Genomic DNA, 13,059 nt, shown 5'->3' with positions numbered 1-13,059 from the left:
ATAGGAGGATAAGCTCCTCTCCTTTTTATCTTTCTCTTCATTAAGAGAGCTCCTAATTTTGGAATAAGATTAGGAAGTACTTCAGTATTTCTTTCTTCTAACATGAGCTGGAGCACAGATCCACTTCAAGGAATTGGTTCTCAAAACTAAAATTCTTGCGAGATATTGTACATGACAAAGGTTTCTAATCTGATATACAGAAATCACTTTCAGCATGGCCCCAGCTCCTGTTTACTACCTGTATGTATTTACCATTGTAACCTGATATGGAATTGCCTAGACACACAGTGGTAACCTTGACTAGAAACTAACAGGGTCACCTTTTTCAAAATACTCTGTCAAATATTTTTACAGTGAAAAGTAAAATAGCAAGTCTCACTGCAGACACCTATAACAGGTAAGAACCCAATGAGTGCCTTTGTACTAGCCAGGAAACACTGTAGCATCTCTTCAGCCTTGGAGTTACTCAGAACTTGAAGGACTATGACCCAGACCTATCTTATCTGATGCTGCAGGTGATTTTGTATTTGAATTTGACCCTGCTCTCACTTAGCAGAAGACTATCAGAGATCAATTACTCTGTGTTTCAATGTCCCTATACCCCATTGTTTTAAGTATCAAGAGATAATTTCTACTTGTATCTGGTAGATTCCATTTTGACATGTTTTGTATTATCCAGATTATACTTTATAATCCTTACTGAGCTTACACAAACAGCCGATACACTGAAATCAGGGCAGCATGACAGAACCATAGCTCTAATTCAGCACAACAGGAAAGCACATCCCAAACTTTAAAATCAAGGACAGTCACACTGTCATAGCAGATAACACAATCAGATGACAATCTTTCTTTGGATATGAGGGTGGAGAAAATTATTTATTTTGCTCTTTTGTTACATGAAAGGTGATATACCTTTTTCGTGAAGTGCAGTGTGATTGACATTCAGTAAATTCTGAATTACTTACCAACAACATGCCAATCCCCCCAGAGCAGGACTTTTAAAATGTACACTGCTGAAAAAGCTAGTTACACATTTCATAGCTGTTAAATATGTTTTTGTATGCCTCTCTACTACAGTGCAATGATATTATTCTTTGTAGTAGGGAAAACTAATTCCCACCAGATTATCCACTGCAGTGTGAAAGACGACAAAAAAAAAATATTGATACCTCCTAAAGTGCTGTTCTAACATTGGCAAACAACATGAAGAGAACAGCATAATCAGCCAGACACACACATGCCAAGAGAAAGTAATATCTGGCTTATCAGCTTGTGCTAACTTACGTAGCTCCCAACACATTCAAAAAGCCAACAATGATTTTTGCCATCTTATAATCTGCTGCTGGAAGACATGGCTGAATATTTGACGCCTTCAGTTAAAGGTAAATACTTTGTCCACTTGAAATCCTTATTAGAAAGCAATATTCCTTTGTAACTGAACACTGCTAATGTATGCAAGTGCATGCCCAAAGCACAGGCTTTATGCTTAGAGAGATCTAAATATATTAATATATTAATATTAATTATTCTAATTTAATAAATATTAATTAAATGGCCAAAAAGCATGGATCTCTCCCTGAAGTTGAAGAACACCTTCTTAATGAAAAAATTTGCAATAAACCTATATTCATCTCCAATTTAGGCCTTGTGTTTATCTCCACCATCAGTTTCAATTGCCTTTGCTCTGAGCTCTCAGTTTCAATTTACCAAGTGTCAGCCCTAGGCTCCTCAACAGCATCCTCGGGTCATCTGGAACATGCATTTCCAAGAGAGTGAGCAGTTGGAAAAGCATCAGCAAAATCCTGAATGAGAAATAAAGTAGATAGGTTGCCTAAAGAAAAATAATGGATAAAGAAGAAGATCCCCAACATTTGAAGACTAACAAGCAGATCTAAAACTATGGTGGACAAAATATCCAGGAAATGTTAGTTTTGAAATCTCACTAAAGAAGGTTTGCTGTTTTATTCAGATAAGTCAATAAGCCAGAGAGAAGTGAAAAAATGTAGCATTCAGATGTAAACATCAAAATCATACATATGTAGATGTTTTATGCAGTTATATAGCTCTTATTACTACATCCCTTAAAAATCACAACTTGTATTACCATAGACTAGAAGACAAGATAACACAAGTCCTGAGGGCCAGCACCAACCTAAACAAATGTGATTCAATTTCAGTATTTTCTCCAAGTGACTTTCTTAAAACAAAGGTTCATGTCCTGCTTCAGGTTTTCTGTACCATATACCAGCTCAAGCACTTGAAGGTGCATTAGCAATATGCTCCTTCTTGGCACTGATTGTATAAGGCAGCTGCATAGCTTGTAGTCAGTGAATTTTGCAGCTGGTGGCAGGTGCCAGAGAAAAACCTACTGTCCAAATGGACATCACATTTGCATTATTTATAATATAACAGAAAGTGAATAAACCTATTTCAAAGTGACTTCTAAAGATATTTATTCAGGGACTTGCACCCAACAAATCTGAAGCAACCATTATCCAAAGAGTGCTTAGATGCTGAATGCTTTATTCACGCATTGAAAAAAAGTTACGTTGCTCCTGATCACAATTAAGCTTTACATAATCCAAATACATGAAAAGAGTTGGGAAGTCCAGCCTTCTTCATTGTTTACTAAGTTACGTTTCATAAACTCATCTAGGATTCTACCACTTCAGCATAAATTGTGTAAGGACTGCATCAACTGGTTTGCTCATCCAGGCTTTAAAAATACTGAATAAAGCCCTCTGAAAAGAAAGACGTCACTGTGCCATTTTTTCCTCTTACAGAAGAATAGAAATTGAGACATTCTTAGGCTCAAGCTGTAAAACAAGTTGTTTCCTCACTTTGTGGTAACTGTCACATCATCCCTTTGATGTTGCCTCAGTCTTTCTTGAAGCCAGTTGTGGCTGAGTCTGTGAATCTGTTTTGTAGAGTACAGCATCACACCACACAACCAGCACTTTCACAGGGTAAGTAGGCTGTACAGCCCAATGTGTTTGAGAGATACAAGGTCACTTGCCTTACAAATTCATCACTCATTCCTAGATTCCACATCATTAGACACTGAAACAGCATAAATCTCACTGGGAGAAAGGTTACTAAATTTGCCATGACAACTTTGCTGTAGATTTGCTAATCCATTATAAAAAGATAAGTTTAACAGGGTTCAGTTGAACAATATCCAATAGTGGATGTTAATCACAGTTAAGGAGCTATTTGATTGAGATGACAGTACCAGTCTAACAAGCAGGCGCTTTGGAGGCAAGCTGTCCTGACAGCAGCATTGCCTGCAGTAGTATAGCACTGCTGATTCTCCAACTTGCCCAGTGCTGGGAGCAGCCACGAGAAAATGCCCTTTAAGTCTGCATCAGAGGTGGCATGGAAATGAGTTAATAAGCAACTAGGAAGAACATAAATCCGAAGTTTTCATTTTTTTCTTCAGGTATGTCAGGTAATGAGAAAAAACAACTATGAAGAACAGAACTAAAGTCACCATGGAATAGAAAAAAATGATAGATTTCACTATTAAATCAACATCATATCCTGGTCAGCAAAATTACTGCCTATGTTCAGCAACGGTCAGTGCCATTCCAATTGCAAATAAAGTTGTGGGATAAGTAAAGTACCAAGAAAGGAAGAAGAGAAAACTCTAATGCACAGTCTCAAAAAACCAGTAGTTTCACAAGCCTGAAAGAAAAAAACATCTTCAAGTAGTACCTGAAGGAAGGTTTAAGCTAGGAAATTATTTCCTGTTATTTGCCAACACCTTTGCTCTGGCAAGCAGGACTTGCATTTACCTTGGAAAAGAATAATGCAGAAACTTTTTTTTGTTTTTCACTTTCCAGAGTATTTTCTCTACTTTGACAATGGAAGCATGATTAGGCACTCATAGTCGTCCCCAAGGCTCTGACCATTGATGTTTTCTGCACAGTGTGAGGAGAGGAAGTAGCATGTTATATCCAGCTCCCTCTGTAAACTGTAATTTGAATACAAATAAAATAATAAGTTCTTTAGTACTTCTAGATGCTTGCCAGTCATTTATAAGATATCTCAGAACAGTTAAATTATTACATCTGAAATAATTATTAGAATTTGAAACTATGTATAAAAATTGTGAGCAAACAACTCCAGTATTTGGCATGACATTGAGCTGTTTTGAGATCATGAGCCAGTCTAACATGTATCAGAGACATCAGCTCTGTACTATAGCATCAGCTGAACTTTCATAGTTCATGTAAATAGTGACATATAAGGTTTCTGATTTGGATTAATGAAAGGATATGGAATAGCCATATATACGTTGTGTTTGCTACAAAATTAAACATTAAGCATTTATGCATAAGAATGTACTTACTGTAAATGCATTGATTGTCACTTTAACACATGCTTTACATTTGGCAGAGAAACAATACAAAAGTTTACAAACTGGATCTTAGCCAACAGATGGCTTCCCTAAGCCAGTCTCAGAATCATACCCAGTTTCCATTCCTTCCCAGTAAAAGCCCAGAAAACAGATTGAGAAGATTCATAAATACATACACATTTATGTCATCATGAGTATAAATACATATATAGACTCACATAGGTATATAAACATATAGAATAGTAGAATCATTAAGTTTGGAATAGACCAGTAAGATCATCTAGTCCAGTCGTCTACATACTACCAATATAAACCACATCCTGAACTACTACATCCAATCTTTCCTTAAATATCTCCAGGGACAAGGACTTCACCACTTCTTTGGACAATCTGGTTCGATGTCTAACCACTCTGAGAAGAAATTTTTCCTAGGATCCAATCTGAATCTCCCGTGGAACAACTTGAGGCCATTCCCTGTCATTCTATCACTAGTTACCTGTGAGAAAAGGCTGACCTCCCCCTTCACCACAATCTCCTTTCAGGTAGAGAGTAGTAAGGTCTCCCCTGAGCCCCCTCTCTTCCGGACTGAACAATTCCAGTTCCCTCAGCCACTCCTCATAAGGCTTGTGTTCCACATTCTTCACCAACTTTGTTGCCCTTTTCTTGGGCACTCTCCAGAGCCTCAATGCCTTGTAGTGCGAGGCCCAATCTGAACACAGTACTCAAAGTGTGGCCTCACCAGAGCTGAGTACAAGGGGATAATCAACCCCTGGTATGTATAAACATACAGTATGTTCTACATGTAAAATAGTGCTTAGATGTTAAATGCTATCTATGCTTTTCAAATATATAAGATCCTTACAGAAATAAAGTTGACAGAACTTAGACCTTGTTCAGAGGAGATATTTAATTGAAATAACTTTTGTCCCACTCACACCACAGTCACTCTCTCCAAATAAACACATCCCCATTGGTAGGAGCGCACTGACCACTGCAGAAGATGAGCCAAGAAAAAGGCCTTCACCATGGTCACTTTAGCATAATTACTGAATACAGTCATTGGTGTTCGGGTTCCCCACCTTCTTTAAACAACAGTTAATCACTCTTCTTCCTCTCACACATCCAATTTGATAACACTTCATGCAACAATGTTTGCAAGTGCTAATTTATGGCCTCTGGAATGAGCAATAAGAAGAGAGTCTAAATATACCATCCTTAAGTTCTGCCTTAGTTCATAATTTTAACGATTAACATCAAAGCAGATCGGAGGGAAAAAAAAAGACCCTCCCAATTAAGCAGATATATAGCTTAGAAGTACTGAATGGAGTCGCACAGAGGGACAACGCTTAAAACACAAGAACAGATGCACAGATCTTGAAATTATTAATTTTACCCTGCCACGCATCTTGCCCGAGTGAGTAAAGCAGCAGAAAGAACCAAAATCATGGAAAAATTAAAACAGCTGATACTTAAGCACTGTCAAGGCAAGGAGCACAAATAAAAATTCAAAACAGTTTAGATCTGTTTGGACTTCCACTTTGCTAGAGAAAAAAAGTGAAATATTGGCTTGTTTTTTTTTTCAAAATTGTACAAGAGAAATAAGAAACAAGAAGGGAAAGAACACTGCTGAACTCTACAATGTAATCACTATGGCAACTCGTAAAGCCGTTTTACATAGTGGTTCTAGCAGTTCCCTTATGTACTATCAAAACAAATATGTTTAATACTAAAATTTAAAGAATTGGTCATTTAACATGTTGTATTAACACACTTAAGAGTGTAATAGCATTTAACTTGAATTTTGTATTTGTGTCATATTGTAGCACTCAAAATTAGTCATTTAGCAATACAGAATGGGAGGAACGTTATGTTACAGATCCAGTCTGACTGATACAATTTTTAATTCCATTCAGATTTACCAGGAACTGGTACAATCACCTCTGCTGGTAAAAATTTTTACAAGTACAATATACAGGCTCTTGTTCATTGCTGGCAGAAGTACATACATAATGGTGCTGACTATGTTGAAAAACTGTTTAGTAGTTGAGCATTTGCTCTATCGAATAGCATTACTGTTTTCTTTCTACCTGCTGTAGTTTCCACAGAAATAAATAGGAGGTATTACTTTCAGAGTGACCTACATACATACTATTTCCTTGAAGAAATAAGAAAAAAACTCATGTTTGCTTTTGTTCATTGGTGAGATCAAGAAATAATGTACTTTGCTAGTAAGGAGTAATTAGATTATTTAGGTGGCAGAGCCTAATGCATGGGCACTGACTTACCATACCAACATCAAGAAGTTGCAGCATTAAACCACTGCCAAGGTTACCTCAGTAAGCCTACTTCATCATGAACAGGTCACCGTGTTCCATTCAATATAGAACCGTAAGTTATACCAGCATCATCTTATTCAGAGAACTAACATGAAAAATTGAAAACCTCTCAGGTCTACAATTTAAATAGCCACTTTATTTAAACTGTCATGGGCTTTGAACCCTCAATGACTGCAAAATGTGCATGATCTGAAAAATAACACTAATGCAAACCTAATGCCACCCTTCTGTTGTTCCTTAAGGAATTGAATGTGAAACAGTCCAAGAATCAGGGAAGAACTACATTTTAATTTCATTAAAAATTAAGCATCTTGACAGAACCAACAGCAAAACAGCATTAACTAAAAGCAGCATTTTTGAGCATACGGTGAAGTAGTCATTTTCACTGAAAAATGCATGTTTAAATATTTGCATGCATATCCATATGCTTTATATTTATACTTAAAAATAAAAGTCCAGCAACCATTTCATGAAGTACTTCATTGCAGTACACTTTTGAAGAATAATACATCACTCATGAAAATATTGGAAAAAATCCACATAACACTATTTCTAAATTGCAATAGATAAGTATATATTTAATATATACTTTTAGATCTTTGTACCTTGTAAGACAACTGCCTCAGTAATTGCAATTAGTCAAATAGTAATGCATTAAAAAGCTGTTAAAACTGAGTGGAGATATCTCTCTCCTCGTATATAGACACATTTTTCTGGTTAAGTAAAAGATGAAAATTATGTAAAATTATGATCCTATAATAAAAATGTCTTTAAAAGCTAATAAACAAGACATTGCAAACATTAAGGGTTTCTTTGTGGGTGGTTTTTTTTCTTTAATATATAAAAGTCAGAGGAGTACCTGGAAGAGTTTCACTAGACTTAGAGAATTCTTGTCATCAACTCCTACCAGCTTATATTTATTAATTTTGGTGAGACTAATTCACAACTGTATTTTAAAGATCTGAAAGTTGTGTTTTAGGAAAAACACAATGATTTATGATAAAATAAAAATATAATATAATAATAGTGAAAAGTAAAATTACAGTAGCAACCATTAAAAAAAGACTCAAACTCACCATGTGCTGCTCAACACACAGAGTTGCTTGTCTCCTTCAATTTGGAGAAACTGTTCCAAAAGAGTGTTTCAGCCACTACTGCATGGTACCTGTCTAAAAAAATAGAAAAGACTGAATATGACCACTTTGAAACAACATTGAAGATAGTAACTACAAGTAAACAAATTATATTTATTTCTAATATACACAACAAGTACAAAAGCTTAAGTCAATAGAAGTTTTACTGTTTACTTCAGCAAAAGCAGAGTTAGGCTTGAGCTTTTAAGACAGAGTACAAAGACAAGCATTTGAAGCTGGAAAAAAGCTATGAATGTCTTTTCCTCCTCCCTCATTCAAGCAGAGTGCTCAACTCTGGATTTGTGTGAAAATTATTGCGATTATTTTAAATAAAGTTATTCACTTGAATACAAAGAACCCAGATTCTTGGGGAAACAGTCCGAATTTATTCCATTGTGCGAATACAAGCAGAAGGAAGTCCCTCTCTGAAAGCAGTCTTTACTTTTCACATGCTACAGCCTTCTGCATTTTGCCACCAGGTGGCAAGATGACAGCAAAGGAACGCCGTAAGATTCCCGCATTATTAGCCTACTGCTGCCCTCTAACGTAGCAGCGAAAAATCAACAGCTTCTTGAAAGCTGAAACTCCAAAACAATGGCAATGTTACTTAGTGCTAGAGAGGAAAACATAACGACTGATCAAAATGAAAAGCAGCAGATTCCGATTTCCAAGATCTCAGCAAAGTCTGATACACTTAAAAATAATCAATAGCTGAACAAATCATTCATTTATACACAAATATAAGTAGGAATTCAAGTCAATTCATTAATGTGAATGAAACAAGGAAAGGAAAAAGGAAACAGGTGATAAAAACCTCAAAAGTTCAAGGTTGATAGAAATCAATTTTTTTTTCTAAGCTTTTCCAGTTCTAAATGTTCATCTTTTCACCAAGAAAGGTTTCCACATTAAGCCACTTTAGCTATGCAAGTCAGATCAAAGTGCATGGTTCAGTATTGAACGATAGTAACATTTAAAGCAAAATCAAGTACCATATCAAAATGAGTGTTTGTTCTTGTACATATGAAGAAAATAAGAGTCTCTAGCACCTGGCCATATTCTCAAGCAACTCATTTTGGCACTTATATAAAAGACTATTTTACCCCACTGTCCTATCACATAAAGCTCTATATGAACCAAGTTGGTTGTTTTTTTTTAAAGACCATACATGATCATCATACACTTTACTGAAATTTTAAGACTTCAAAGCCACAAAGTCGGTGAAACAGTAACAATTTTCAACTAATCACAGAATGATATTTGCAAGGCACCTTCCATTTTCCAGCACTACAAAAGCTGGAGTGCCTTTATTTCCAGTTGAAGTCAAGAAGGACTGGAGGTATTCCTCACTTTTCATATCTGAGCTTGGTACTTTTGAAGAGAACTCTACATGAGCAGATATGAAGAGCACAGACATCATGCACATAACAGGCTGTGTAACTGCAACATTTGAACCACATCCTACACAGATATTTTGATATTGCATACTCAGATGAAGTTATTCTAGCTTACAATATTTCAGGGACAGGAAATTTTTAGTACATGAAGACCTGTTGCTTGTGTAACAATGTTTCACAGAACTGCAACATGCTCCATAAGTAAAGAAAGTGTTTCTCTCTTAAGGATACTGTTAGATTTAGAAGTACAAATATCTGTCTAAACATAAAATGATCAACTATTTTTATTATTACAGCTAGAGAGGATATTCTAAAACAGCACAAATATAATGCTGGGCTCCACCCTCACTGACCAGCATTTACTCTCAAATTCAGATGGAAACAGAACTGGAAAATGGTTTAATGTTTCTATCCCCAAAACATTCACTTGAAATTTTATTTCAGTCTCAGGTCACAGCCACTGTTTGCAGATACTACAGTACCCAAAGCTACCAACAGAAATGATGAGAACCAGGAACTGTACAAATACAGGCAATTATTTGCTGCTAATTTAAGAACTGAACATTTACTTGGGAAGTCTTAGTAGAAATAAAGGTCATTAAGTCAGAGAAAGCAAACATTGCATGACCTAAACATCCAATTAGAAGTATTATATCAGAATTTGAGTTGTCAAATATATGTAATCATTTGGCTGCACAAAGATACCATGAAAAAATGCCCACAGCTATCTGAATAATGAGTAAGCTAGAGGGAAAAAAAAGTCAGATTGTTCTCTGTGGAAAGAGGGAAAATCTGAATTGCTTGCTCCAAATTGCCTGCTTGCCATCTGCATATCTTGCATGCTGTTCTTTTTACTTTTCATTCAACAGAATTTGGAAAGTCTTAATTGCTGACTGAATTTGCTTTGGAGTCCTTTTCAGTGAATTAGAAATATGCTGCTATAAAACTTCTAAAGTTTGAGTCATACCACCCTACAACAGACAGGAAATAGCTTCTCTTATGGTTATTCCTTCAGCACATCCTCAAGAGAATGGTACTATATCAATTCAAAACCAACTGCAGATGCAGCTGACCCATACATTTCATCCCAAGCAATGTGCTCACATACTGCTTTAATGGAGAAGCACATTGGAAAAATAGATAAGTGACCAGTCCTGGGCAAAATAAATTCAGGCCAGTATCAAACAAAGGCCAGAAACTCTCTGAGGAAAGGGTAACACTAAGGCATGTACTGTATGGAACCATATCCTGCAGTGCAAACAGCAAAAGCACAAGGAATTTTTGATGACTCGTACTCTGGCAGTGCAGCTTGAGAGGATACTGGGAAAAGTACTAGAGTGCTTAGCAACATACACTTCAGGTGAGTATAACAGCTCACTCTGTGTATTTCCTTTGTATATCTGGTTACAGTAGGGAACAAGAGAGTAAAAGCCACACACTGCTTCTCTTCTGAAATGGCAGAAGAGTTTAAGTGTTCAGGACATTACAGTAATTAAGCTCTCAATCAGGTTGGTTTATTTAAAAGAACAGTTAACAGCAACTACAAATAGTAATGCTGCAAGTACTAAACTGAAAGATTACTGATATTAAGATGATCTGCAAATGAGATAATTTCATCCAGAAATTAATCTTCACGAAATCCAGCACTGCCAGAAAGGATTGGCACTTTAAGAAATTGCACTGATTACACATTAAGAGGCAAGAATTACAAATGTTCACACAGAACATTTCTTTCCTCTTCAATTTCACATCTTCTGAAAACTCCACTAACATGTGTTATTTCTAGAATGAGGTCTGACAAAAAGCAGCAAACCCTTAAAGTTAGGATAATACAAGTCTTGAGATCAGCTGTTCATAAGAACTGTGAAACACTTGAAGTCTCTCTGTAAGCTGTTCAGATGAATTATGCTGCTTTGCATTTGCTTCAGCCAAAGCCATCAAAAAACCCAACAGCTTTTTTTCCATCAAATGTTAGCTTGTCTGGCAATTGAAAGCTACAAAACAGAGATGAAAACCACAAAGAACATGAAGCTTCATATCATTGTTCAAGGTAATGATTTTCTAACAAAATTTCATTAGAGGCTTAAAATTATATGTTCTGAGAAAAAGTATATTTGCCTCAAATTTTGGATTCTGAAGTTTTACTTCTAAATAATTTCAGTCTCTCACAACCACCTCTTGCAAGTGTTACTGATGCTTTTTGACAGCTTAATTTTGGAGTAATAATAGAAATCTCCTTTTAGAGTGTTCCATTTTGTTAATTGTGGTAATGACAAATTCCTTCTTAACCATAAGTACTATCAAGAAATATTTCAAAGTCTCCTTACAGATTTAACTCTTAATTCCTTCTTCACCCTTTATCTCCTTCAATTCATTTCTTCTTCCTCTCCTCTCAAAACCCCCGAACAAAAAATCCTGAATACATATGTTACTTGCAAGAAGAAAGCTTTCCGTAGGGAAAACTTATCCACAGTATTTCAGCTCTACTTTCTATCTCATTCACAGGTGAGAGCACCATTCCAGAGACTCATCTGGGAAATAATGATGTAAGAGGGACCATAACTCAAAAAGCTTAAATGCTGACGCCTTGCTAGAATATCTTTACAAGTTAGGCTAGCTAAGACTGGCAAGTATATCTTGACCAGCTTAGTTAATTGTGTATATTTCTAAAATAATGTCAATTTTATTCACCTTCAAGCATTATTTTCATCTCATGCCTTAGAAGCCATTCCAATTTAAAGGACTGTTATCAATAGCCCATTCACAAATATGATATTGAAAGAGGTAAAGAGTGAGAAAGTTGATAATGTGTTTCTTATAAATGGATTATGGAAAAATCATAGCTAGGACTGAAAATCCTGTATCAGCAGGTAAATAATAACAGCTGCAATACAGGCAGATATCACAGCTATCACAGTGCAGAGCTGTCCTGTGGAATTTATGTTGGTATTAAGCTATACCAATAAAACTTTCTTTAGTCACAGTTAAGCCATAACTGAGGTTTAAAGAGGACTTTAGTAGAAGATTGCCATCTTTGCTCATCACCAATTTTCATTTGTAATCAACTTTTTGGAATTCTAAACATGAAATCTATTTTATGAAATTCTGTACTCTGATTTGACAGCAAAATAATGAAATCTCAATTTAATCTGTTATGTTTAGAAGTCTGCTTAGTGTTATATTTTAATATAGAAAGATCCCTCTGTGCAATTCCTAAATGCAGCATGTCGTAACACAGACATTTAGCCTATTGGTTGGAAAGCATATCTTTCTTTCCCATGAAGTATTCAGCACAAGAAGACGAATTAACAGAATTGCAAAGAAATTTTAAATGAAAACAAAACCAACAGCAGTGGCTTAGCCAGAATTCTCTACATATTTGTACACAGCCACGGGGAAAATAATTGAAATACTTATAAAATCTTCTCAATGCTTTTTTTCCTCAAGAAGGATTTAAGGTCCCAAAGGAGCCCCAAGAAGCTGACTACTGAACTGTAATGATCTTTAACTCATTTGAAGCCACTGATTTGAAAAGTGGTTGTCTTAGCTTACGATATTTGGGTACTAAGTCCTGTAATTTTGTTTGAATGAAAGATCCAATTGCTACAGAAAAGAAGTATTTCAACATAATAGTGGGAAAATGCAGATATAAAGTACTTACTAGGAAACAGGAAGCATTTTTAAAGTCAGTATAATACAGTGACAGAACATGTAGTAAAAGTTAGATGTGCTCAGGGTATTTTGATGTGTTACCTGCAGTTACATAGTATCTTTGTAATGAGGGAGGAAAGGGAGAAGAGATTGTACAGCTATATACATATCAAGAACAGAAC

The 13,059-nt window shown here is 35.8% G+C and overlaps 1 protein-coding gene across 2 annotated transcripts in view; it reads right to left on the bottom strand.

Annotated features, from left to right (window-relative positions):
- Window positions 1-13,059, bottom strand: part of SATB2 (SATB homeobox 2) — a 211,723-nt gene that overhangs the window by 192,810 nt on the left and 5,854 nt on the right. For both annotated transcript variants that reach the window (XM_090144256.1, XM_090144257.1), the window contains exon 2: window positions 7,776-7,868. In XM_090144256.1, the coding sequence (XP_090000382.1) occupies window positions 7,776-7,778 (3 nt within the window). In that variant the 5' untranslated portion in view covers window positions 7,779-7,868. The remainder of the gene's footprint in view (window positions 1-7,775; window positions 7,869-13,059) is intronic.

Source organism: Phasianus colchicus, chromosome 7 (assembly GCF_987193195.1).
Source record: "Phasianus colchicus chromosome 7, bPhaCol1.hap1.1, whole genome shotgun sequence".
In the NCBI taxonomy this organism is placed as follows: domain Eukaryota; kingdom Metazoa; phylum Chordata; class Aves; order Galliformes; family Phasianidae; genus Phasianus; species Phasianus colchicus.
Note: the sequence above shows the minus strand (reverse complement) of the source record. Positions and strands in the feature narration are given on the sequence as shown.